The sequence below is a fragment of the Molothrus aeneus genome, chromosome 1 (assembly GCF_037042795.1).
Source record: "Molothrus aeneus isolate 106 chromosome 1, BPBGC_Maene_1.0, whole genome shotgun sequence".
Classification (NCBI taxonomy): domain Eukaryota; kingdom Metazoa; phylum Chordata; class Aves; order Passeriformes; family Icteridae; genus Molothrus; species Molothrus aeneus.
In genome coordinates, this window is record NC_089646.1 from 2,768,450 (window position 1) to 2,796,404 (window position 27,955).

The following is a 27,955-nucleotide window of genomic DNA, read 5'->3' on the forward strand; positions in this document are numbered from 1 at the left end:
CGCTGAGGGGAAGGGCGCGCGCGCGTTGCCATGGGCACCGCACCGGGAGCCGGGGCCAAAACTCCGGTGTCGCCGCTGCCCAGCAGGAACCGGGGACAGCCGGGGACACCCAGCCGGTGCCACCCTCCCGGTGCCCTCGGGAACGCGGCTTGGGTAGGCCGGGGCAGGTGCGGGAAGCGCGGGCAGGAGTTCCCGCTATGGGGGAACAGCGCGGCACTGCCGGGACCTAGCAGGTCCTGGCAGGACACAGGGGTGGTGGCAATTACAGCTACAGGTTTGCAATTAAAATTTATAAACGTAAACACAAGAAATTCTGCCTCGAAATGGGCGAGAAATTCTTTCTGCAGAGAGCTGGGAAGGTCTGGCCAGGGAGGGTGTGGAGTTTCCTTCTCTGGGGACATCCCAAAGCCACCTGGGTGAGCTCCTGTGTCACCTGCTCCAGGTGACCCCGCCTTGGAGCCCTCCTGGCTGGAGCCAGGGGTGGTTTAGAGGAGATATTCTGGAATGTTTCATCGATATTCTGGAGATGTTCTGGAATATTTCATCACTGGAAGTGTTGAACCTTGTGAAAAATGTGTATTTTAGGATTGGCTTTTCGCAAATATTGAAACGAATATTATGTTATGTTAGAAAGTTATGCTGTATTAATTTTTGTTACTAGTGTGTTAAATATAGTTTTAGGTTATAATGTTAAAATAGAAACTATGCTATGTAAGATACTTTTAAAGAAAGGACTCGCAGCGAGATAGCAGCCACAGGACACCTGAATCTTTCAGATGTGAAAAACGCCAATCACTTGTTTTTAGAAGTTAAATAGTTATAAAATGGTTATAAAAATAGGAATACAATTAGAGTAATAATAATTTGGACAATCTGATTTAGGACAATATGAGACAATAAAGACAAAGAGTTAGGGACGTCTGGGTACCTTTTTCTGGGCAGCACGAGCCCGAGAAAGGACCCAGGTTAACAGGATTAACCCTTAAAAACAACAGCCTGTTGCATATTCATACACCTCATACATGATGCATAAATTCCATTCAAACACAGGATTCTGTCTGGTCATCATCAACTTCTTAATACTGACAGTGCCTTCGAGGCAGGAAGAAGTTCATATCCCCTGATAATGGGGCAATAAATTCTCTTTCTCTGAAAGATTCAGGTGTCCTGTGGCTGCTATCTTGCTGTGAATCCTTTCTTTAAAAAAAGTATCCTACATAGCATAGTTTCTATTTAACCTTATGTTATAACCTAAAACTATACTTAACACACTACTTACGAGAATTAATACAGCATTGCTTTCTAACACAACACATATCATATTCATTTTAATATTTATGAAAAGCCAATCATAAAATACACATTTTTCACACAGAGAAAGAGAATTTATTGCCCCATTATCAGTAGAAATGAACTTCTTCCTGCCTTGCTCAGCCCTGAAGACACAGTTAGGATTAAGAGGAAGAAGTTGACACTGCCCTGACAGAATCCTGTGTTTGAATGGAATTTATGCATCATGTATGAGGTGTATGAATATGCAACAGGTTATTGTTTTTAAAGGTAAATCCTCTGTTAACCTGGGTCCTTTTTCAGGCTTATGTTGCCCAGAAAAAGGTACCTGGACATCTGTAACTCTTTGTTTCTATTGTCTCATATTGTCCTAATCCAAATTGTCCAAATTATCATTACTCTAATGATATTACTATTTTTATAACCATTTTATTACTATTAAACTTTTAAAATTTTAAGAAACAAGTGATTGGTGTTTTTCACAAACCTTTCAGTGTGGAGCACTTCATCCCTGGAAGAGCTCAAATCCCACATGGATGTGGCACTTGGGGACAAGGTTTGGTGGTGGCACTGGGTAATGGTTGGACTTGGAGGATCTGAGAGGGTTTTTCCATTGTAGCATTGTGGGGTTGGAGCTGCACCTTGAGTACCATGCACATTTCTGGCCTATAGATGAGTAAATAACTCAATAAGTTACGAAATAATAAATTAATCAGCAATGCAGTCTAAGTAAAGAAAATTCTGAGAAAAATCATGAAGCCTAAAATAGTTACTCTACTAAGAATTCTAGGATATTTTCAGAACAGAGACAGCTATTCTTTGAAGATGTTCTTGCTTATCTTTGCTATCTTTAAGGTCAGTAGCTAAACCTATCAAGAAATCCAATCTAATTAGAAATTTAATTATCAACCCAAAGGTTACTGAACCCAGAAAAGCTGTCTAAATTTTATATCCAGTTTGCTTAAGTAAATGGAATGGGCTCCTTATCTCTGTAGGCTTTTTCTAAATCTCAGAATCGCCTTTAATCAATTAAAATTAATTTTCCAGCCTCACTGACTCAGTAATTCTTTGATCCCTCATGCCCAGAGCCCTGTGGGCTGTGCAGAGGCACCAGACTCTGCTCTTTGCACCTTGTCCAGGTGACTCTCTGCCCATAAAATACACAAAGGGACACTCTGCCTTTTGGTGCATTAATCAGGATAATTGGATTTCCCTCAGTGTGGGAAAGGCCCTGTGATAATTACTCAGTGCAGGGCGTGCCTTTGGAGGTATTTATGTATTATAAATAGACCAAAGGTGCAATAGGGGGGTTTTTTTTGCCCACAATAAATGTCAAACAGAAGGAGAAAGGGGCTGCAATTTATCAGAAAACTGGCTTTAGTCATCCTAAGAAAATGTTTGGGTAGTGATATTAATATTTAAAAATATCTATTCATAATATATTGTTATAATTAAATATACTTAATAATTAATGTGTTATTATTTAGTTATTTATTGGTATCACTCAGTAATTTGCAGGAAAGGTGTAAGCCACACTTTTGTCTTGCCTGAAGGGATCATAAGGAAAAAAATATTTTTCTTTCTCTCTCATGAACCCAAAAATGGGGGGATTTGCACCTTTCCTGGACATGGGCAGGGAGGCTGGAGGGTCCCAACCACTCCAGTGTGGCCTGGCTGCCACATTGGCTGGGATTTGGCCCCAGCCTGCTCCTCTGTTAAAATGTTTATTTAAGCAGGTCTGTTTAGGAACATTTGGAAACGTTGCTTTTTGAATTCTGGAGTGAAAAAAAAAAACCAAAAGCTTTTTTTAAAAGGGCTGTTTAAAAGCCATTTATGGAAAAGGGACTTGAAGCAGGGCTGGAGAGGAGGAGGAGGAGGAGGAGGTGTGTGGTGGTGTTTGCAGGGGTCCCAGGGTGAGGGAAGAGATGAGAATCTTGACTCCATGTTTCAGAAGGCTGATTGATTATTTTATGATATATCTTATATTAAAACAAAATGATAAATGAAAACTCTACGAAAAGAATAGAAGAAAGGATTTCATCAGAAGGCTTGAACAGAATAGAAAGGAATGATAATAAAATCGTGTGACTGACCAGAGAGTCTGAGACAGCTGGGCTGTGATTGGCCATTAATTAGAAACAACCACATGAGACCAATCAAAGATGCACCTGTTGCATTCCACAGCAGCAAAACATGGAGAAGCTGAAGCTTCTCAGCTTCTCAGGAGAAAAGATCCTGGCAAAAAGGATTCTTCATAAAACATGTCTGTGACAGAGGTGGGAGACTGGGCAAGGTCAGGGAGGAAAAGCTGCAGAGCAGCTGCCAGAAGGGGATGTTTCTCAGAGCAGTGCTGATCTCTGCTCTCTGTCACTTCTTATTTTCCTCTCCTTATGCTTTTAGTAAACAATGGAGCCAGAGGTAAAAGTGACTGAAGATTTCAAAAGCCAGTTCAAGGCTTATCAGGAGCAGCAGCAAAGGCGGCTGAAGAATTTGATGGAGGCCAAGAAGGAGAAGCAGGACAGGCAGAAGAGCACTGGCAGCACAAAGGAGACTGTAAGAGCACTGAGTGATCTAAACCTGTTTAAAAAAGGACCTCCTGTAAAGGAAGATGCCAGCAAAAGGTAAAGGTCTGGCAGCACCATTCCTTCAGGAAGTCACTGGAGTGTATTTTGCTTATGATCTCATGAAACTCAGTATTATTAAGCTGAGAGGACACTTTCTGTTTTCACACACTGGGCTTTCATTATCCTGAGCAGATTCTCCTTGTCCCTAATTATCCTCAGGGCATTGTGCTCTGTGCTCTTTAATGTCAGTATTTTACAAATGAAGGGGCAGCCAGGTACCACCTGACACAATCCAGCCTTTTGGGGTCACTGGCACCCTCTGAGCTGCTGCTTAGTTCCTGCCTAGCTTTAAACTAATAGGTTCTCTACAGGAATAATTTCCAAAGATGGACACAGGCAAAGCAGCTAGTGGGAGCAAGCCACAGGCCTGCAGTGCAGAAGTTTTCCCTGGGATTTCTTTGCAGTATATCCTGATTTAGTGGATCACAAGATTACCAGGACATTGGGCATTTTGGAATGGATATCCCTTAATCTTGTGTTTTCCTTTGAGCTGAGTACTGGAGCAGAGATTTAAAGCCCCAGCTCAGATCATGTCTCTTCCTCCCAGGTTGCAGTCAGCCTTTCCCTCTGACCCAATGAATGCTCTTGACTAGAGCAGGTCTGGGGCTGGACACACCCAAAGGTGTCTGCACTGCTGGCTATGGGAATAAATCACATGGGACTCCATTTCTTCATGGTGGAAAAAGCCCATTCTTTATTCACATAACTCCTTTTTATTCAGTTTTTCAGACTTCATGTGGGACTCCAATTGCTCAGTATTTTGCTTGACAGTTACTTATTGGTTAGCAATAAGTTGTTACTCTGTAACTTATTGGTTAGCAACAAGTTGTTACTCTGTATTGATTGGTCACTCAAATCCTCGGGGTATAAGTGCAGGAAAAGTTGTTTGTGAGGGATAGTTTTCATTTTTCTAACAGTGTAAAAACAGTTTATACAGGTACCCGTTGTTTTTCACCCAGGAATAGATTGTTATGTTAATGAACTGCTCACACTAGGATTGCTTTCACATGGGAACTGCAAACTATTAGCTTTGACCAGACCAGCCATTGATTTTAACAGAGCAGGCTTGATTTTATGAAGCCTTTCTTTATGATTTTTCTACCTTACTGCAACATCAGCTGTTCAGGGCTTTGCTCTGTGGCAGTAGTGAAGCCAGGTCAAGAAATTTTCATGCACTCACCAGAGCTCTCTGATTTGCCAAGTTTAGCCCCCAGTCCAACCCCTTCCCTTCAACATTGTTTTCTGATAATCTGTAGAAGATTATGATGGAAATTTGATTTTTAAAAAATTCCTGTGAGGCTGATTCCCATAGTTCAGATGTTTGGCAGAGGAAAGGGATTTAGGTGCTCCCATGGCACAGCCTGGGCAGTGTGCAGAGCACAGGAAAGCCCAGTAGTTCTCTGCTATTTAGAGTTCAGTACTTTAGGCCTGAGTAACCCCAGATTTTTTATTCATCTCTGTTGCTGTGTCACTGTCAAAAGTCCTCATTTAACATGGCAGGTGTGGCAGATAGATCTGGACTGTCCTTTGCTCGTGTACATTCAGCAGAGTGGTTGTGAGTGATCAAATCCAGGCAGGATTTGTTTTTGGAAGGGATTCACCAGGATGTTCTCTGCAATATTCCCATGACAACACATCAGAGGCTTGTTCCAGGATCACAGGACTCCACATGGCCTGCAGTGACAGTGATTTGAGTTTGTCACTGCTGTTTATAGCAGCAATCAGAAAACATTTTCCTCTCAGAAGTCTCCCTTCCTCTGAGCCTTGGGAATTCTTTTTTCCTTCCTCCCATCCTACTCCCCAGTCTTGTTTAGACAAGTGTTTAGCTGATATTCCTGCCTTTCTGTTATGTTCTCTCTGCAACTTTATCCTCCCTTCTCTGTTTGTTGTACTTGAATGTATCTAAGTGACTCTCCCCATCACGTGCAGAATCTGTAACAAGAGCTGGGAAAGACACAATTTGACAAAAGTTAAATCACTCCTTACTTTTTTTGGCCTGAACAGGGCAGGCAATGTGGGAAACCACCTGAATTCCGGGCAGAGCCCTGCTCATAAGCTCCACCTGGCTTTGATTCCTTGAAGGAGAGTGAAAAGGGGCACCTTTGGCAGCCCATTTCTTTTGGCTCATTTTCTGTAGCCTCTGTGACAGGGAGAGTCACTCTGGGGTGGGGTGGGGTGGGAAGTTCCTCAGAGAAGACTCCAGCTCTGTGCACTTGGGATTTCTGTCCATCCTCCTCTGAGTGCTTTTCCTCAACACTTGGACTCCAGCTCTCAGAAGAATTCACTGCTCAGGTGTGTTAAGAGCTTAGAACCTTTTTTCCACGTTAATCCCCCAACTGTTCAAAATCTTTTGGTTCAAGTGTCTCTAATTGGATCTGAGTTTTGTTGCTCACTCCTCTGAGTGGTTCATGTGGGAATAACTCAGTTCTGCCTTTGCTCACATTGCTCTTTGCTTTCTTCTCCTTTGTGAACAGCTGCCTTTGATCTCCCTTTGATTTGCAGCTTTGAAACACAAGTGCATTTCTTAATTATGCATTGTGAATCCTCTCCTAAACTGCCTGTGCTGTTTATGGCAGTGCTTTCAGGGGTCCATGGGCAGATGGAGGGTGCATTTAAAAGCTCTCAGGTCCTAGGGGTGCTGAGAGCTTGCAAAAACTTTGGAATAAAAAAAATTGAGATGATTATTGAGACACCTGACTTGGTTGTGTTTACAGGTACCTACTGTATCAACCAGGCTTTGTCCAAACCACATCTCCAAAGTGTAAATATTGAGGGTTAAATGAGAATCTAGGAGTCAATTCATCCAGCTGATTTAGGTGTCTGGATAACTGAGATGCTGTAGATTATCAGGAACTTCCACATGGGAATCCCAGGGCACTGGAGACCTGCATCTTGCACCAGCAGCAGCTGGGGTCAGGTGGGCAGCCCAAATGTCACCTGTGAGTGGGTAATTTTATTAAATCCCAAGTTTTCTCAAGGACCCTGTGTCAGTGAGCTCAGATAATTCTGAACTCCCACAACTGAATGGAGCCCCTGAGGCCACAGCTCCTGGATTTTATTATTTGAAGGACCCGTCACATCAGGGCCATAAAGGGATTAAAGTTATTAATTCTCTGGACATCTTAGAGAGATGAAACCTTTAAATGTTGCTAAATGTCCTGAAGAATAGGAGAAGCAGGGCTGTTTCTTTCCATTCAGAGGGCTTTTTTTGAGCATTCTCTGTTTCTAAATGAATTCCAAAAGGCACCATTAACAATACAAACTGATGCTCACAGGGTTCCAGGAGAATCAGCTGAGGACATGGGAAATTGGTCTGTTATGAATTGCTCTAAAACATTGATTTTTTAAAAGACCCCAGGGGCAGCTTTATAGTCAATGCTCTGTTGGCTTCTCTTGGCTTTGTCAAGTATAGAAAAGAAAGCCTGAATGTCCCACATGCTGAATGCTGCCTGATTTCCTCTGAAGAAGCAGGTAAGTAACACTGAGATGACACTATTTGGTAACCTCAACCTGTTCTGTGATGTTTTACCCCAGATAGCTCAAGAAAGTGCATTTTTTTTTTTAAGGAGTTGTTATCTAAATAGATCAGATAATCAGCTTGTGTTCTTATCTGAGGTTTAGGACATTCTGCCTAATTCAATAAACTCACTCCTGATAAGCTCAGCCCATCCATCATGCAGTTGTTTCATTATTTTATTTCTAGGAGCACCTCTTTGTGCATTATTTACCATTCTGGTTAATTTTTTCCCAGTTTCTTTGAGGCTGAGAATGAGCAGCTGCAGGATCAGCTCCGAGAGCTCCGGGATGAGAACTGCAGGCTCTACAGACTGATGGCAGAGAAAGATTTTGAAATAAAGGAGCTCCAGAAAAGAGTAAGGGAGGAGAGGTTGGCTCTGTCAGGTAAACACAGCAACTTTGTGTTCTCCCCATGTTGGTTTGCTTGATGCTGATCACCAAAAAGTGTCCCTGAAAAGAATTGTGCTCTGTTAGGGTACACAGTGATTTCTGTTCCTCATAAAACTGTAAGCTTGCTGTTATTGGCACAAAAATAATGAAGTTCCATAAAAATATTATTTTGGAAAACTTGCTGTTAGTGTTAAAGAGCTGTGCTGCAGCTTTCTCTGCTCTGTAGGGTTAAATTTCTTATTCAGGCTCCTTTTTTTCCTGCCTGAACAGGGCAGAGGAAGGATGCTGGATGAATGCAAAATTCAGGTTCTAAAGTGATTTTGGTGGTTTTTGACAACGGAACTGTGCAGGCTGCACCTCCTCCACTGGGTGCCACTGTTGGTCAGGACAGCAGCGATAACCAGGCTTGAAGAGAAGGGGAAACCAGCAACGAAGAGAACGAAATGTCATGAAATTCCACCTTAATCCTTGAAAAGCAGCTGTAGTTTGTGCTTAGGAGAGGTGATGATCTCTTCCTGGTCAGCAGAGGAGCCAGATGTGCTGGTGCAGCTCCTCTGGCTGATGCCAATCCCTTGCCTCTGTTTTCCTCTCTGCATTGTGGCAATCCCCACATTGCTTGGGAGTGAAAAGCCTGGGGTGAGTGTGTGCAATGCATTTGAAGACCAGCAATTTAACATGGAAACAGCAACCTGGCTTTGGTTAATTTAGTATTTACTGTGATTCTCAGCAGCCATTATTTATCCTGAAAACTGTGGTAAAAGTAGCTCCTAGGTGGGAGGAGTAACACAAATCACACAAAGGAATAGTGCTTTTGAAAATAATGTATTGATCTAAATTGCTTTTAAAAAAACATTTTAAATACTTTTAAAATAAATTCATTTAAAACAATAAATTGTGTTCTTTAGAAGGTTTCTAAACAGTGGCATAGGAACAAATTCTGTTCCCAGCTGTGTTCTGTGTGGTCCCATGAATGTCTCTGTATGGGCCTCAGCATTCACTTGGGAGTGATCTCTCACCTCTCATCCCACCCCAGTTCATGAATATCAGAGAAAAGTGATTCCTGCAGGGCTCTGAAGGAGGATGAAAGAGTTAAGAGCAATGACAGCAGCCAAGTTGAGTCTGCACACCCCCACCAAGGGTTTCTTGTTGCAGGCTCATGTTCCTCACTGAGCTGGAAGTTTCTGTGGACATTGTTTGCCCACGACATTGATTTTGCACTTGTACAAGAGCTTTGCTTCACCTGTGTGGTGTTAACCAGAGCCAGGTGACACAACAGCCAGGCCTGGGGTGTGCTCTGTTTGTGGCACTAATCAAACCCTCCCTGATGAGGGAGCCAGTGACGTGGCTAATTGAAAGAGCAATTAAAAGAGTCAGACAGTGAAGCTCCCTGTGTAATCCCAAGGGAGTTATAAATAGGCACAATGAAATTCCCTGGACCTTGTCCAGGACCCAGCTGTAATATTGTGCCTGACCTTTGAGGACTGATGTCTAGAAACGTTCACACCTCTGTTCCAGCAGCTCCTCCTGTAGTAAACAACCAGGCAAAGCAGAGCGTTGCCTTTTGCTGTGATAATGCCAAAAAATCCTGTTCCCAGCTGTCCTTCCCAGCAGCGAGCAGGAAACACCACTGCCCTCTCTAGGTAAAAATGTGGCTACTACCACCATCAAATCTCACTTCTAGGGTGTCAGGTAGACTTCTCCTTTTATATTTCTCTATTGAGTACTATTTGCTTTTTATGAAATATTCTGGGCTGGATAGGATTTGGATTTATGTGTATAAACATTGCCACAGTGTGAAATGTGGCTGTGGTGTGCTGCTGAATCAAAGGACCAACCCATCAAGCTGGCACCTCTGCCATCTCTTCCCTCACTTGTTCATTGGAGTGCCTGGCACAGCTCAGAGAGGAAGGGATGGGACAATGCAAGTTCATTGTGACAGAGAACAAAAGCCTGCTCTGTTCTGAATCCTGCCTGTGAGATGTGCCCTCTGCTTTGATGTGTTCCTTTCAGGGGTGTCTGGTTTAGCTGGAGACGTGGCTGCCACTAAAATCGTGGAGTTGGCCAAAAAGAATCGGGAGGTGACTGCTGAGTTTGAGAGTGAGAGAGCCAGAGTGAAGCAGCTGAATCACAGAGTCAAGGAGCTGGAGAGAGAAGTGAGGCATTCTTCTTGTTCTTTTTGTGTGATAAAACATGGAAATCCAGCCTCTGGGATAGAGAATGGATTTGGTTCATGTTCCCGTGTTGAATTTGCTCTTAAATCCGTGTTTGCTTTGGGTTGTGGTCATTTCTGTCCATGATGTTCCCTCAGCTGTTTCACCTTGGCAGAGGAATCAAATTTCACTTCTGCAGTTATAATGAGCCAAGGATTTATTAAACAACAATTAGGAATGTTCATTTGTAGAAGCTCAGAGACTTTTCTACCAGTTTGTCAATGCTATTTCTCTTATTATTTATTTTTTTGTGAGGAAAAGCAAATTTCACACCTTTATGTCTTACATTCCCACCTCGTTAAAACCAGTCACTAATTAGTTCTTTAATCTTTTAAGCTTTTGTTATCCCTGTAATGAAAGCTGTTTTCTGGAATAAGTACTTACAGAGCTGAGACAACACCAAACTCTGTCATATAAGACAGCAAATCTTCATTCAGGCAGATTAAATTTTCTACTTTACTGTGACTTTTTGCCAACCTTTCACAGAAGTAATTTTGCTCAGGTGGCTGCTGAATTGAAAAGGAGATGTCCTGATGTCAATATTTGCTTTGTCCTTTGGCTACTGCCCCTCTTCCTTACACAGTATTGGTGATTTTTTTATTACTTTTATTTTTTTTTCTGAACTTTGCTTTCTTAGAAGACATCAGTTAAATAAATCAATAATGCTGACAGCTGCATTTTCACTCAGCCTTTCACCATCACTTATTATCATGACTCATGCATCTACCTGAATTGCACCCCAGCTACCTGAAAGATCAAGAAGTCATAGATTAAATTAAATTTTTGAGAACTCCTGCATAAATCCACAGTGTTCTGGTCACAGGGGTCTTGTCAAACAGTTGGCAGGTTGGCAAACAAGTATCAGGTGTAGTTTGGGACCTACAAAATCACACAAGTAATGGAGCAATTCATGAATAACTTAAGAAAAAATCAACTTGGTTCCTCTCCCCTACTGCAGAAGTGGAATGAACATTATTCAAACAGAAACATAAACATTCTCAGATTTTGGCCCAAAAAGAGAGGAACACAAACATTTCAGGAAGAAGATAAAGATGGAAATGATGTAAAATGAAAGCAAGGTTAGACACTGGGAGGTATCTATCAAAAATGTAGACTGATATTTGGAAAACACTGTTATTTTACCTATTTTTAGCTCTTTCCTTGCATGAGAACAGAAAAATCTGTAAATCATAAGTATTTTACCATAATTATGTACCCCAAACAGAATGGAAGGTGTGGCCACTGAACAATCACTTGGCAAAGGGTGGGCCATGGAAGCAAAGGGATGTTTGCAGAAAATTTCCTCAGAACTGAAGCCAGCAGCTGCCAGCTCCAGCTGAAATTCCTCATTATCAGTTCATACAGAACTTTATGGACTGGATAGAAAGAGTGGCCCTAACCCCATGAAAAAGGGTGAAATTAGAGCTGGCCCTGAGTGAGTTTTTCCCCAGATGCCCTTTTTTAATGAAGGAGCTCTTCCTTAGAGCCTTCCTTAATTCAGGCAAATAATCAAGATTTTCCACCCACCTCAAAGAATGAAGTCCCAAACTTTTAAAGCAACACTTCCTGGCCTTTCCAGTCCCAAATTCCTGCACTCTCATCCATTTAAAAATCTTTGCAACAGCAGCATAGGGCATGATTCAGAGCAGGAGGGGTTGTATGTCTGTTTTCCTTTGCTGTGGCAAGCAAGAGGAGACAGAGTTTTTATTCTTAAATAATAAGTTATTTAAAGCAGTTAAAAAATGCTGCTTTAGAGGTCCCAGCTAAAGAAAAAGAACCTTAACACCATTAAATCTCAGTTCTAGGGTGTCAGGTAGATTTCTCCTTTTGTGTTTCTCTATTAAGTACTATTTGCTTTTTATGAAATATTCTGGGCTGGACAAGATTTGGATTTATGTATATAAACATTCATTTGAGATACTTTTTGTGATAAAATGCCTCAGGAGTCTCCATACTTGAAATTTGACCCCATCTCAGCAAGTCAGAGATATCTTCTGAAGTTTTCCACAGTAAAATACAGCATGATTCTTTAGGAAGCATTTCAGAAAGAAAAAAAAATTATGCTTTCCTACTGATAGTGTCAAAAAAATGGAAAATTAAGGTTTTTTAGAGTACATAAACATGCAACTTTAATTTTTTGCTAATTAATACTCCATGGAGTGATGCTGTTCTGTGCATCCATTCTACACTAACAATGGGGTTCTTTTCCAGCTACAGGCAGCTGCAGAAAAAATCCATTCCCTTGGTGGTGATGCTGCAGGAATCAAGGAATCAGCTCTGAAAAAGCTGGAAGGAAGCTTGGTAGGAATTTTAACAAAAATGAGGAAATCAGCAGCTGATACTCAGCTCCTTTGTAGAACAAGGTCCCTGTCACCAGTTTTGGGACCAAATCCCCCTGTACCCCCTCTATGCCCCAAAAATTAGGTCTGGAAAAAATAATTCAGTGGTTCTGATGGCTCCATAGATGTTAATCCCTTCAGTTTTTCCCTGAGGGTTCTGTTCTCACCAAATACATTCCTCTCCTCCAAGGCTGAAAATCCAGAGGTGAAAGCACTGCAAGAAAAGTTGAGCACAGCCAACGGAAAAGTGACAGAATATCGAAACCAGCTCCAGAATTTGAAACAGGAACTGAAGCTGACTCAAAAGGTACCACTGCAGGGAGCAGTCTGGGGCTGGCACCCCTGCAGGAGGTTAAGTCTTGGGAAACTGGGGGGCTTTGGCCTTTGGTTGGCCCCCATGAGCTGTTCCAGTGGAGGAGGGAGCTGAGGAAGACACAAGGGTAGGGGTTGGGATTGAAATTGTGCTCCTGGACACAGGGATCTCATGTTTTGCCTCCCACTGTCCATTGGACACAAATCCTTCTGAGTTTTAAAGTCCCAGATCAGCAGAACTGTTTGTGACATCCAGGTTCATTCCTCCTTTCCCATACATTTAATTATGTATTTACTTTTAATGTAGCTCCAGTGCCATGGGAATCAATGAGATTCAAGGTCTTGCTTGAACTAAAGCATGTGTTTAAAGAGTTTGTTGGAATGACATCCAGAATAACCTTTTCCTCTGATTCATGATGGATTTAAGTGTTCTTATGTGCTCTGATTCTCTTTGGTTTCCCTACTTTGTGTAGGAGACCTGCAATGCAGATCAGAGTAGAGAATATGGTCCTAAAAATAGAGCTCTGCTGACCTTTTTATAAATAATTTAAATGCTCTTCATACTAAGTTTGGCTGTGTCAGAATTTTGCAAGGGAGATTGGTTCAATTCCTGGTGTGTATGAGGACAATACCTCTGCTCTGCTCCTGGTTAATTATGGGTAAATATTCATCCTATCACAAATAATTGTGGATATTGAAAACTGCTTGTGCTCCCTGTTACAGAGAGCTGCTTTTCCTTCCTTCTCCCAAACACATCCTTTTAAGCCTTATTGTTGATGTCAATCCCTTTTCCCAGATTTTAGCCAAAGAAGTTGGGGAAGATGTGAATATCCAAAGTCTCTTGACCAATTCTGGCAGCTGGCGTGGGCGAGCTCAGCAAATTGTCCTTCTCCAAAGCAAGGTGAGTTACAGCCCTGCACAGTGGCTGGAACACATTTCAGCTGGAATTCTCTTTCTAAGTACAGATATCACCTCCAATTAAGGTAAAAGTACTGTTAGTTCTTCATTAATTCTTAGCATCTCTCTGTTGATGTGTGCACACCATGTTAATGACTCTGCAGCCCTGCAAGCTTTGCTATTTCAGCTGGGAATCTTTCACATCTGTGTCAAAGGAAGGAGTTCAGTGACCTTGGAGAGCTGTGGCAGCCCGGTTCAAGTCCCAGGGTGTTTTGAAGGTGCTTCTCTCCACTGAGAACAGAAGGAGCCCTGTCAGTGTCTGTGCTCTGACTTAGACACCTTTGTTCAGTGCTTGGAGTCAGATGGGAAGAATTGAGGCCAGATCAGGTTTTCAAGTTGTTCCCTCAGGAGCTTCAGTAAAATCTTTAACTCTTGAGTCTTCTGAAGGGCAGAGTTTAGCTGAAATGTCAGCAGGAGGCAGGGAGGCAGTTTTGTCTGCATCTAAATAAAACTTCTCTCAGGCAATTTTATATGTAATTTTCCTATTTTCCTGCTGTTCAATTATATGCCATCAAACTGATTTTTTTTTTTTTTTTTTTGCATTTTGACTGAGATTTTTAACCTCTGCTTTCCCTTGAGCAAATTCCCTTTCCCCCTGTTTTATCCCTGCCTGGGGTTCATCTGACCACTGATCCTACTGTTCTCTGCTCTAATGTGCAGATTTCTTTCTGATCCAGACTCCTCAGGCCCCTTCTGTAGTCAGTGGGGATCTTGTAAATCCAGTCACTGGATCAAAAGTGAGGCAGGTTCCTCCAAAGCAGGGCAGAGGAACTGAGCTGTGGAAGTGCCCAGTTCCTTCCACTGACAATGAAAGCAGCCTGCAGTGAGCAATGGACAGCTGAGTTCCCTTGGATTCACACAGCAGCAATTCCAGTGCTCTGGAGTGCCTGTCTGGCCTCCAAATGTGGCTCCACAAAGGCACTGATCTCCCATGTGTCCCACATCTCCATCCTGCACAGATGCCTTAAAATCTGCATGTTTATTAGCAGCTAAATTTCAGTTTGAAAGACCAGACACTGCTAGTGTCTTAGTTAACCATGAAAATATCAAGCAATAATCTGAGCTGCCTTTGGCTGTGTCCTCTTTGCCCTGTGCCCCTGGTGAAGCTCTGGGTGAGTTGTCATCATTGTGCCATAGGTTCACGAGCTGGAGCATAAACTGAATCAGCAAAAGATCAGAACTTCACTGCTGGAGATGGATGAGGGACTGCTGGCATTTCCTGATCCAAGGAAATTGTCAGTCCAAGAGAAGAACTTGCTGAAGATTCGCAGCTTGGAGAAAGAAAAGAGGGAATCTTTGGAGGTAGAATCCTGTGAGCTGACAGAGTTCTGTTTGGGTGTGGAGCAGTGTGTCATAGCTTGTTCTGCCTTCAGGGTGTGTTGCACCCTACCTAAAACCATTTCATAAACCCACTTGGTCTGGTGGAGGAAGCTCTGCCCCACTTCACAGCCAAGCCCTGCTACAGCTGCACCCAAACTCCTTAGCAGCCCTCTCACCCCTTGGCCAGGTGTGCATTCTTCATCCCAAATACAGACATCCCCTCACACTCCTGGATCTGTAGGACTTCTCCATATCAACAGAATAATGGAGAATCAGAATCCAGAATAATGGAGAATCTACCCAGACCACCTGGATTCCTGAGCAGACAGACCCTTTTTGGATGTTGGCAAGCAGGCAGCCAGTAGCATTTATAATTTCTATTTCCTTAGGAATAATACAGTATTCCAGTCCCATTTTTTAGATTCTACCAGGTAATGTGTGATTCTTTTTGCTCACCACAGCACTTGAGGCCTGGTGATAAGTTATAACTTTCTTTTCCTTTTACATCACTGCAGAAACTCTCTGAGCAACACAACACTCTCCAAAAAAACCACGAGGAATTGAAAAAAAAACTTGATGCCTCAAGAGCCAGGAACCAAATGCTGTGTGGAGAAGTGAAGATGCTGAAGGGCCAGATTGGAACCTTGCTGGAGAAAGGGAAACACGATGATGAGCTCATAGATGCCTTGCTGGTACAGTCTGTGTTGGCCCCAGCCCTGTTCTATGGGTGATAAAACATGATGTCCTTCCATGGCACACACAGCCTTAGGGTGTGCAGGAGCCTGATGGATCCAAGTGTGACAGCCAGAGGTTTTCCTGTCAGCTGAAGCCCTCCTGCATTTGGGATCAGGTCCTGTAAGGGCTGTGAGACAGCACCAGGTGTGACAGTGACAGCCAAGTGGCCCTGAGCTGCAGGAACTGCAGAAACATTTTGCAGAAGGATTGAAGTAGGTAGAGGAAGGGCTTCAGTCTGACCCAAGGCCTGTGTTCTTTGTTCTGCTTTCAGCTCCACTGGTAGATTTTTTTTTTTCCCTTAAAATGCCTGCAGGCCTGGAGGAATTTTTTGTTTGTAACAAAACTTCCATTTATTTTGTTACACAGCCCACCACACACAAGCTGAACCATGAGCACTAAACCATGTGCACACTCACCTGCAGGGGCTGAGAGGATTTGGCCTCTTCAAAACCAAGAGTTTTAACAAAGGCTCAAAGATGCTGAGAAAGAAATAAATGGCTCCTGTCATGGTCCTGCCATGGTTTTAAGCAGCCTTCCTCAATTAAAATAGCAAATTTATTAGAGATAGAAATAAATTCATACACCACCTCCTAGCAGGGTTAATTCTGTGTTTCCTGATCCAACTCCTCACTAGTTTCAAACCACCCAGATTTCCCTGCTGCTCTGGGTAGGTTTTAGCTCAGCTGGCATTCACCCTTCTCCCACCAGGCCCTGTGGGTGCTGACCAGCAGATTAGGGGTGCCAAAGAACACTTGTCACTTTCTCTGAGCATTTCCACTAAAATTAGTACAGAAAGATGCAAGTTTATTTGGGAAGGGATGGTTAATCTCTTTTATCCCTTCTATCACAAAAGCATTTTACTTGCAGGTTGTTGGCCTGACAGAACAAACTGCCTGACAGGTATTAGATTTGTCAGTGTGGAAAAAAACCTCCAAAACTACTGGTGAAGCAGCCTGGCCTCATATCTGTCACCCCACAGTACCCTCAGCTTTTAATATCACTATCACAGGATCTGATCATGTTCTAATTCCACAAAAAGCACATTGAAATCTTGAGTTTCATTCAGTTTATGGAAAAAAAATCACTTCTTTATCAAAGGCCAGCCTTTCTTGTTCTGTTTTCTGCTACACTGAGCAGCAGAGCTGGCAGCAAATTGAATCTGAACGTTGCTCAGGTTAACATAACAAATCAAATTGCCAAAGTGACACCAGTGTGCTCCCACCAAGGAATGGGCTTGGCAGGGCAGGGACTTGCTCTACCATTCCTAAATGGATATTTGTCTTGGGGAGGTTTAAAATAATCATTGTGGACCAAATAAAGATCTCACCTGTTTCTATTTTTACCAGAGCCAGCAGAAGCAAATGCAGGAGATTTTAAAGGGCCTGAGCCAGAAGAAGGGTGAGAACAAGGAGATGATGGACCCTGAGATTCAGAAACAAAGCACCCTGATAGATGAGCTCAGGCAGTTGGTGGCTGACAGAGAAGCAAAGGTTAAAACTCTGGAGGAGGAGATTGGGCAGCTCACACATCAGGTAGGCAAACAAATTAATTAGAGGAGCACACTTGGTGATCACCTCAGATCTGCTCTTCCACTTCCTTGTCCTTTGTTATCTGACATGGTCACTGCCTCCAGACAGTGATCCCTGTCCTGCTGACAGTCTTTCCTGATAGAATGATAAAGCAGGAATTCTCTTTTGTGACTCCTCAGTTCCTTTGTGCATAACTTGAGGCTGTTTCAGCAGCAGCAAACACAGAAATACCAATCACATCCACACCTGGGCCATGTCAGGACTGTCACTGACTGACAGCAGGACGTGGGGCTGCACTGGGGACTCCTCAGTGCTCAGCACCTTTGGCTGCTGGAAGCAGGAAGCAAACAAATGTGTCACACCAACATCAGCAGCTGCTGCTGTCTCACAGGCAGGAATTGTGAAGAGTATTTAGACATCCCATTCTCATTGATCCAAAACCCTCCTGGGTTGGTGAGGTTGTGAATCTCCCAAATACCTCAGGAGTGGGGGCTGGAGCATTGAACCCCGGATCAAACCTGGCTTAGGGACACAACCCACAGTGCAGCAGCATCACTGCCAGCTCAGTTGGTTTATTAGTGCACTCTGATTTCATATGAAGCTGCCCTTTTTACTGACTTCTGCTTTGTTTTCATCCTGCAATGGATGGGAATTAAAGCAGAGCTTCTGAGAAGGCCCTGTAAATCAAAAGTTCTGGCTGGCTTGTAGCAATAATCAAAAGCTGCTGCTTTGGCATCGGCGCAGCTGTTTTCCTCTGAACTATGTAATTGCTTTTACAACATGCTCCACCATTAACAGAAGAATTCTGCCCATCCATAGGACAAGTCAGGAGCTGCTCATCCACCACCCTCTGAGCACTCAGGATCACCTGAGGCTGGAAGGACAGAATCTGCCCGGTAAGATCAGAAAGTCAATATTTCCAGTTGTTTGAGTAATCCAGGAGCTTGGTTTTCCCAGGGAGTTTCATCAAACCACAAGTGCTTTGTGCCAACAGCTGTGGCAGCCTGTTTGCAATATATGGGAATCTCTAATCACATTATCTCTTGGACTTTTGTCCTGGAACTGAGAAGGATGTACAGACTTGCAGACATGACTAGATTTGGCATGGTGGTGGTGCAGCTATTTCTCCTGCAGCTCAGCTAATGTTTATGTGGTCAGCTTAAGTGCCTGGGAATCTTTTCCCTTGTGAGACACGGGGCTTCTAAGGAGCAGATTTCTGTGAGCAGGGTGGGGAATGAAGGCAAAGTGCCATTTTAGGTAAGCACTAAATCACTGGTGCATTATTTAAATCAATAAATGCTCTTTGAGTAGGATTTACATGCAAAAATGTTGAAAACACACCACATCATTTGTTCTTACCAAACACCCTCTTTAAAGCATCGCTCAGGGCTGTGTAAATTACACTAATCTTAGTGCAGCAATAAATCTGATTTGTGTTTACACTGATGTGGCTCTGGGTCACTCTGGCTGTGTAAAGGGACCATGCTACCACAGCAAGTTATATCCTTTCCTGTTAAATTGCTGCTAAAGAGTTCATGGTCTAATTGATAGTGAGGATTTGAGACTGGTCTGATGGGGATGGGGGAAATTTTTCATCAAGATAAAGTTACAACTGATCTCTTCTGTGTAATTTCCTACCTCATTACTTTAGACACCCAATTTGGCTTTAAAATCAGCTGAGTATCCCTAAGTAGAGCATTACTATAAAATTTAAGAAGAATTCTATAGTTTTGAGTTAGACTTAAAACATCTTTAATTTGAAAGTTTCTACACCCTTCTGACTGTGTTAATTCTACCCCTTCTAACTCTGCAGAAATTGTTGTGCTCTCCTGGAGCAAATCTATATTTTATCCCCTTTTTTTTTTACCTCACATGTCTGCTGATGGTAAGCAGGAACCAAAGCTGGGTAATGGCTTTGTGGAAACCACTAAGTGCAATGCATAAATTATTGCTTGTGTACAGGGCCAAGGGCTCTGTTGCAGAAAGAGCTGACGTGTCAGGTGGGCAATGAATGATCCTGAAAAACTCTGAGAGCTGTTAATAAATTGGTCAGCAAGGCTCCTTCCTTCTGTTAACTTTAATATGCTGATGAACTCTCAATTCTGTTTGGCTGTAGTGAATCTCATCTTTTCCTATCAGAAAAGGTGCAATGAAAAACTCTATAAATAGATGCTAAACCTTTTGGAGATGGCAGAGTGAAAATCTGCATTTTAAGACTGGGCCAAGGCTGTCAGTATGAAACTTAACTTGATTTTAGGATTAACCACTCCTAGCCCAGAAGGCACATCTGTCACTTCCACAATTCTAAGGCTTTATCCTCTTGTTAGCTACAGCTAAAGTAAGGAAATGTGGGGTAAGTTGGCAGGGACTTGGCTTTGGGCAGCTGAATTTGTGTTGAGGAAATGAACACCCCCAAGCAAATACCTCCTGAAATGGGGTGTCCCAGCAAACACACCAAAATCTGGTGTCCCATACAAACACACACCTAAATGAGATGTCCCAAACAATCACACACCTAAATGGGATGTCCCAAACAAGCACACACTGAAATGGGATGTCCCAAACAAGCACACACTTAATTGGGATTTCCCAAACACACACACACACACCAAAATCTGGTATCCCAAACAAACCCACACTAAAATGGGATGTCCCAAACAGACACACACCTAAATGGGATGTCCTAACCAAGCACACATCATTATATATAAAACTCATCCAGGCTGGCAGTGATACTCCAGTGTTATCAGCTGGCTCCTCCTCTTACAGCAGTGAACCTGACAGACCTTCCTGAGGGTTTCCACAAAGCAGGTTTCATAGAGCTGGGTGAAATACATAAAGCTGTGTGAAATACATAAAGCTGTGTGAAATATATATTTTAAAGGGCATTGGGAAATCCAAGTTGTGCCCTGCATTGCAGAGCAGGGGTCGCTTTGTTAGGAAAATCTGGGACATGCAATCCCCATCAAAGTGCACAGAGCTGGGATTGCCTCTCCCAGTGCTGGGTGAAGGTGTGAGGTGAGGGAGCTCTTCCCTACAAAACACAGGCATTGGGGAAGGACTGGAATTTTGGGAAGACTGCCCTGTGTGAAGCCCTAACCCAGCTTTCCTGCCCCCAGCACAGTGTCCGCGATGGGCCACGTGCTCGTGGAGTCAGCAGCCTCAGAGCCTTTCTTCCTCATCCCACCTGCAAGGTGGGTACATAAACTTCATTATCAGTAAGGAAAGTGCTCTGCCATGCTCTGCAAGCTGCTGGAAATCCTTGTCTTGCTTGCCTTGTTTCTGTAATGAAAGCTTCTTGCACCATTCCTCTTAGCTGAAGCTGTCCAAGAGCTCTAACATCTGATTTCTCTCTTAATTCTGTAATTGACTGCTTGTTTGACATCAATTTTTTTCCATTTTTGCTCCCAACCACAAAGATTTCTCCTGCTTTTTTTTTTTTTTTTTTTTTTTTTTTTTTTTTTTTTGTTCTAAAGAAGGTCTTCCTGAAAGCAGAGAGGTCAGAGAAGTAATGAACTACATAATAATGGGATGCATGGGAAAACTGCCCCTTCCTTTCAGCACATTTTGGCCACAAGAACAGCCATTGTGCAAGTGCTGCCTGAAGCCTTTCAGAGGGAGAAAATCAATAGCAGGACATTTAATAGTTTAGTGTAGCACTTGGGAGATAGAATCTCCTTTTACTTTGGCAGTAGCAGTGAGAGGAGAGTCAGGGATAATGAATTGATCAGAGTTGGAAGTTTGTTTTCAGGGGTGATGGGGAGGGGAAGCAATCTGGAAGCAGCTTTTTAATGACACTCCCAGTGACTTTATAGCCAAATATTTCTGTTCTATTTCTTGCAGTCTAGAGATGGGTGCTGGGGGGAGGTAGTGAGCCTGGCTCTGCATTCTGCCTTCACCTTCAGACAAGTGTATTGGAGATAGTGCTCAAATCCTGCCTTTGTTTCATTCCTTTCATCCCAGAGGTGGGAACCAGACTCTCTGTGCTTGTGCTTTCCTCAGGTCTGCTGGCACGGACAGCTTGAGCTGGGAAGCGCTGCTGGGAGAGCTCATAACACAGAGGCTTCTGTGCCAGCCTGCTGAAGAGGAGAGGGAAAAGCTCCTGGAGCTGGTGGCTGTGCTGCAGAAAAGGTACAGCCTCATCCTGCCAGCAGCACCCTCTGTGGGCTGCTGGGATCAGGGAGCACTGCAGAGTCTGGGACGTGCACTACAGTGCATCACACACTGCCATCCTTGCCTTAAATAGGGGCTTTTCAATTTTATTCTGCTCAATTTCCCTGCCTGGCTGATGATTCATTCTTTTTCTTATTCTTTTAGAACAAAGGGCAGAAAAAAATGGAGCCATCTTCCAGCTTGCTGCACCTAGATAAAACCAGAATTGCTGTATTTATGTATGCATGGCTTTATTGAGGCAGCAATATTATTCATCAGTAGTAAATACTGTAATTATTGTTATAATATTCTCTTCCAAAGCTTTTCACATTCTTTTTAAGTTTCATTATATCCTTTTCTAAATGAATTTATTCTGGTTTAACAGAGGCATAGCAGTGGTTTTTTTTTAAATTTTGTTTTCTATGATTCAATTCAAAGTAAGATGATAAAAGCCAACCATGTTTTAGGAGAGAAGGGAAAGCAAAGTAATTTTTTTTTTTTTGACACCTTTCAGCCACTGTTTTTTTCCCCAGTATGTGTTATTTGATTCCCAAATCTGTATTCCAATATTGGAAGTATATTCCTGTCTGTGTGCTTGTCAATACAATAAGCACTGTTTGCTTACTTGCTTTAATTTATCACAGTTATCATTCTCACTTGTACAACTTTTGTCCTGCATGATTAATCACAGTCAGAAAAAAAATAGATTTTTTTTTTCTTTTAGAACTGTGGAAAAGGTGCTTTTAAAGCTAAATTCTGGAAATACATGCTGGGAAAAATCTTTCTCATGTTTGTAAGCCCAGCGACTTTAATAGAACTGTGCAGTCAGAGGAGGATGGGGCTGTGAGTGGTAACTGAAGTGTGGCCACCACCAATATGGGATAATGAAAAACAGAGTCAATGAAATGCACAATTGCTTGTAAAATGTGCCATAAAGTGATGATTCAGCAGCTCCACAGTTATCACACATTTATCAAGCAGGTAACATAAATTTTGTGAGACTCTGTGCAATAACTCTTGGAAGACCTCAGGGTAATATAGCACCAGTCAGATCTCAACGTGAATGTATTTTTAAAAATCAGGTTTTCCTCCTCTTCCCTCCACTGCTGGGCTGTAACAAATTCAGGTAACACAGATAATGCTTACATCAAGAGATGAGCCCTGGGAATTGTTACAAGTGGGATTTTTCTACAGCATTTTAGTTTAAATTATTCCTATTGGCAGATGATTCCATTAAAAAATCCCACAGATCTTGCCATTTTTCCTTAATTTTTGGTGCAAAGTGGATGCCAGAGGAACACCAGGGTCAAATGAAAGTTTAGTGAATGCAGAACCACTGAGAGGAATAAAATGTCTCAGAGCACATCACCAGCCTGGGAATTCACTGCCACAGGAGGTTGAGTCTTGCCTGTAGCTACATTTTTTAACCAGTGATATAATTTTATTAGAGTTGTAATAATTTTATTTTTTTTTAGTTATGCCAGCTAGGAGGGAACTAAACTAATCAAGTCTCTTGATTCAGAGAGTAACCAGCTTCCACCCATGGGGTCAGGAGGGAAATTCTCTTTTCCAGTCCAATCCAGTGAGTCAATCTGTGCTTTTTTTTAGCCTTAAACTCCTTGGAATCGCTTGGTGTCAGTCACTGCCCCACTGGCAGCATCTGTGGGTGCACATCAGATTTTTGCAGTTCATTTTCTGAGATGTCATGCAGGATGGAGAGAGGCAGTTTGCTTTATTTGTGATGTAACCACCAGTTTCTTTTCCACCCTCTCCCATCCATGGTTATGTCTAATGTTTATTAAAAGCAGAAGTTTCTTTTCTTCCTCTCAGATAACTGACGCAAATGTTAGATTGTGTTTTTATAAACTATTTGCCTTCCAAGCTTTCCCAGAGCGACTGAAAAATTCAGTTTATTATTCCTCAGCAATCTGCAGCTTCCCTGCTCAGCTGAGGGGTAAATTCACACAGGGAGCCAGAATTAAGGGATCTGAGCAAACAAACCCATTGTTTCCAACTGTACTCATTAGTTAATTCTCTTTTGCATATTTAGAAGAAGTCACCTGATACAATTTCACTGGGATTTCTTACTTTGGATGCATGGAAAGTTCTTTTCCTTCTGTTGAAAAAAGCAGGATTTAGTACCAAGACAGATTTGACATAGACATGACACAAATGAGCTGAACTCTTTTTTTTTTTTTTTTTTTTTTTGCCTATCAGGGTGGAAGAAAGCAGTGACAAAGCCTTGGAAGCTGAGAAGAAGCTCCAGGAAGAGCAGTGGTGGAGTGACAGCCTGGAACAGCAGCTGGGAAAGCTGCAGGTGGATCCAGAGAGCAGCACTGCTGCCCAGGAGCCTGCCCTGAGGAGCAGAAAAGGTAAAGGGAAGCCCTCAGCTGTTCTATTTGTGGGGTGCCCCATGGCAGGGAGGAATGATGGATCTGACTCCATGTTCTTAGAAGGCTAATTTATTATTTTATGATACTATATTATATTATAGGCTAATTTATTATTTTATGATACTCTATTATATTAAAGAATGCTATACTAAACTATACTAAAGAATACAGAAAGGATACAGACAGAAGGCTACAAAGATAATAATGAAAACTCCTGACTCCTTCCAGAGTCCCAACACAGCTTGGCTGTGATTGATCAATGAGTGAAAACAATTCACATGAAACCAATGAAACAATCATCTGTTGGATAAACAATCTCCAAACACATTCCAAAGCAGCAAAACACAGGAGAAGCAAATGAGATAAGAATTGTTTTCATTTTTTTCTCTGAGGCTTCTCAACTTCCCAGGAGAAGAATCCTGGGCAAAGGGATTTTTCCAGAAAATAGGAATGAGGAATGCACACTCAGCCACAGCCACATCCCCTGTTTCACCTCTGGCCTTTACAGACAGTGACAACACTTGGGCTGCACTGCCAAACCCAGCCCAGTGCTTGACCTTGCACGTGGTGATGGGACCTGCTCAGAGCCAGCAGCAAGGCAGGAGGCAAAATCCTGGCCCTTCTTCACTGAAGAGGGTTTTCCCCCAGCTCTGAGGGGGGACCAGGATTTTTGCAGTGTGTTTCCATGGGATAATTCCAGGGAAAAAAAAGCTTCTCCCTGCTCTGTGCTGCCCCCAGGCCCAGAGCTCCTTTTGCACTCGTGCCTGAGGGATTCAGCTGAAGGTTAAGAGCAGAATTAAAGGACATATCCCAATTTAAGGCCTGTCAGTGCCTATGAAAAACTATTGCTGGTGATGAAGTAATTAGATCTGGTGTAATTTATTATCCCATGAACGTGATAATCTCCTGCTATAAATATGAAAGCCTCCCTGGCGTAGTTAAAGAAGAAGAATTCATGGTGGATGTTAAATTTTTATTTCCCTGATCAGATCCTTTTATTGCTTAAGGACTCTGATTCTGTAAAATGTCTAAACCAATAAAATGGCACATATTCTTAAGGAAAATTTTCCAGTGGTTTCCCTTTTTATGTGTATTTTCATAAAGTAAAAAGACTTCAAATGCCAGAAGCTGAACAGCAGGGAGGGGAATTTCAATTTGGCAAATGTTGGGGTGGTGTCAGGCTGAGTTAGGGTGACCAGAGGGACCACAGGGCTCATCAGAAACCTTGGATGAGCCCTTCAGAGGAGCCTTTATACTGAGTGGGGACTGAATGGGTGCTTCAGACCTGCTCCTCTCTGTAAAAGATGGATTTGTTCCTTAGAGCAGGATTGCTGTGTCCTGGGAAGGGGCTCCAGCCCACACTGACTCATTCTCATGTGGTTTTTTATGAGCACTGATTCTTAGAGTTGTCTCACCTGTATTAGCTGAGAGCAGAAAAATGTAGATCCCAGAAGTGTGGGAGCATTTTGGTGCTGTTTTGTACAGAATTTAACTGAGTTTCTGAGTGCTCAGACTTTTACACAACCTGGTGAAGTGTTCATGTGTTCTGTTATCAAATCTTCCCCTTGCAAGCTCCAAGAGAGACAAAAAACTCTCCAGGTCCTGAGGCTTTTTGGTCAAGTTTTGTTGTGCTGTAGTAAAGTTTTAGTAACTCCCCTCTGCTGGCTGGCATTTCACAGCCAGAGGAAGAAACTGTTTTCACTAGTGACAGATCCCTTCTCACTAAATATTTAGTTCATTAATCTCCTCTGCTTAAGGACTAAAAGCAAAAGTAGAAAAGGATTGGCAGTAAGGCTAATAAGGAGAAATCCTCTCTAAATCCATGAGATGAGTAGGTAACAATCTATTTCACTCCCTTGCTTTGATGAGAGCTTTGTGATGTGCCAAAATTGGAGTTTGTACAAGAACCAAGTCTGTAGTACACCTCTTCAGCAGAACATGGAGGTTATCTCAATGCTTTCATGCCAGTGGTTGAGGAAATAAGAAAAAATGAAAAGCTTGAATACAAAATAGAGACTAGAGAACCTGCTAATTAACACAATATTTTCCTTTCTTTCTGAAAGTACAAAATTGTAGAGAGCTGATCTAATTGCTAGTCTAATGTTTCTGGCCCCTTCAATTCAAGGGAAGTAGATAATGATGCTAAGGAGCTGCAAACAACCCAGTCGTGTTTTTAAATCATTCAGGCTTTTCATTTTCTGTGCTTTTGTTCCTGTTTTATCCAAATTCCAAATTATCAAAGAATAATCCCAGAGGAGGGATAGGTAAGTAACACCAGGATTTCCTCAGCCCTGTAAAGCACAGTCTCAAGATCAAAAGCATTTTTTAGCTGTACAATGCAGCCTTTTCTTCTCATTTGTTTTTGTCAGAGTTCAGTACTCTCTACTCTCCAACCAGGCTCTTTCAGATAATTCCACACGAGGAGGATTTAGTGTTTTAATACCAAATTTGAAGATATTTGATGTTATGAGGGGTATGAATTGGGAAAAGGGATACAGAAATGTGCCAAGGTGACAACACAAGCACAAACCAGCAATTGCAGTGTACAGTAGGAGCACAGCACAGATTCCAGCCTGGCTGTTCCCTGACCTGGTGCTGGATTCCCAGTTACAAGGACTGCAGCCAGCTCCAGCCTCTTGTTCTCTTCATTTAGCTGCTTTCTTGATTTTTATCATTTATTTGGGGCTTATCCACACAAATCCTTCCCCTATGTCACCAAGGTCCAGGTAGGTAGTGCTGGCTATTGATTATTTTAGAAAAAGCCATTTATTGACATCTACTAAAATGATTCAGCCTTCTGTCTACAGCAGAGACCACCCTGCAGTCCCTCAGGGCTGGGATGAGTTCAGCATCCTCTGCAACACCTGTGCTCCCTTCCTGCACTCCTTTCTGAGCTCCCTGAACACTTCTCTGCTCCTCCTTCCACTGCAGGGATTCACTGGTCACAGGTTTTGCTTCTCCAGTCCCAGCTGTAAATTTGAATTATATGTTTCTCTATAACCCTGAAAAAAGTTTCTGAATTTTTTTGGGGTGAGCAGAACTGCATGTTTTGGGTAGACTTTGATTTAGGAAAGCATTCCTGAGTGAGAACCTTGATTTGAAGTTCACCTTGAAGTACATTTAACACCTACATTTTGTTTATGCTGAGGATCAAAGTGCTTTACAAAAGTTGTTTCAATGAGTGCCACGTGCAAACTTTGTCCCAGACATTCAGGAAGCAACAGCTGTCATAATCTGAAACACAATTACAAGATTAATATCAAATCAATCCTTTTCAGCTGTTTGTGACCTCTTGTTTTGGTCACTTCAATATTTTGAATTCATTGTTTTCCTCCCTACATATGTAGGCATGTATTTAGCCCTGAAACATAAATTCATCATGTTTTCATTTTGCTGGAAGGAAATTAAAATAATTCTGTCATATATTTATGATATATTATGGATGTAACATAGAATTTAGGAGATTAAATATTTATTTAAGAGATTAAGTACATTATTTGAGAGAATAAATTCAGGGTTTTTTGACACTGGCTCAGCATGCTGCCAAAACTGATTTGCTGTTTTGCTAAAACTCCATTGTGTGATTGAATCTACAGCCCAGCCCAGCCTCCCCTTGCATGTGAATGACAGAGAGGAGCTCTCTGCACCCCTGTCTGAGCTGCCCCTGGAGTCTCAGGTGGAGGAGCTGAGCAGGAGGTATGTTCTCCCTTTCTCCATGCTGGGATTACCCTGTCCTGCCTCAGGGAGAGGAGCAGCAGGTGCTCAGTTTGCTCTTTCTCAGGGCTCTGGGTTTCACTGTTTTTTCCCCCAGAACACAGGTGACTGTTCTCAATTTGCTTTGAAGCTCCCCAGCTCACAGGGAGGTTTTTCCTTTTGTTTCCTTGCAGGCTTGGCTTCCAGATGGATGAGAACAAAGGTCTGAAGGCTGCTCTGAAGGAGACTGTGACAACCAAAGGGGAGGATTTTTAACTGCATCAAGCCACAGTGGAGGAAGTGAGGGATGGGTTTGCAGAGGCTGTTCAGCACCACACACCAAAGAGTTCATCCAGATATTCCCAGTCCTTTGGGCTGCAGAGCAGGGACAGAGCCCAGGCACCAGTGTCATTTTGCAGCCTCAGATCGTGTCATTTCTTCAGCTTTTGCAGGAGAGGATGAGAAACAGAGATGAAATACAAAAAGTGAAGGTTT

At 42.6% G+C, this 27,955-nt stretch overlaps 1 protein-coding gene across 1 annotated transcript; it reads left to right on the forward strand.

Annotated features, from left to right (window-relative positions):
- The first annotated feature begins 67 nt into the window (after nucleotides 1-67).
- CCDC13 (coiled-coil domain containing 13) lies at nucleotides 68-27,955 on the forward strand. Its single transcript, XM_066554628.1, has 16 exons — nucleotides 68-153; nucleotides 3,691-3,911; nucleotides 7,666-7,814; nucleotides 9,831-9,973; nucleotides 12,242-12,331; nucleotides 12,560-12,676; nucleotides 13,478-13,582; nucleotides 14,776-14,940; nucleotides 15,474-15,650; nucleotides 17,040-17,225; nucleotides 18,042-18,118; nucleotides 20,342-20,416; nucleotides 21,225-21,353; nucleotides 23,592-23,746; nucleotides 27,364-27,463; nucleotides 27,655-27,955. Exons 2-16 carry the CDS (start codon nucleotides 3,697-3,699, stop codon nucleotides 27,734-27,736), a joined length of 1,965 nt encoding a protein of 654 aa, XP_066410725.1. The 5' UTR covers nucleotides 68-153; nucleotides 3,691-3,696; the 3' UTR covers nucleotides 27,737-27,955.

What these genes read in the sequence shown, in the direction of transcription:
- CCDC13 (XM_066554628.1), top strand. Translation starts at nt 3,697, where the DNA reads ATGGAGCCAGAGGTAAAAGTGACTGAAGATTTCAAAAGCCAGTTCAAG. An exon ending in GGAGAGGTTGGCTCTGTCAG is followed by an intron (nt 7,815 to 9,830) that starts GTAAACACAGCA and finishes TGTTCCTTTCAG; the next exon opens with GGGTGTCTGGTTTAGCTGGA. An exon ending in TTGGGCAGCTCACACATCAG is followed by an intron (nt 17,226 to 18,041) that starts GTAGGCAAACAA and finishes GCCCATCCATAG; the next exon opens with GACAAGTCAGGAGCTGCTCA.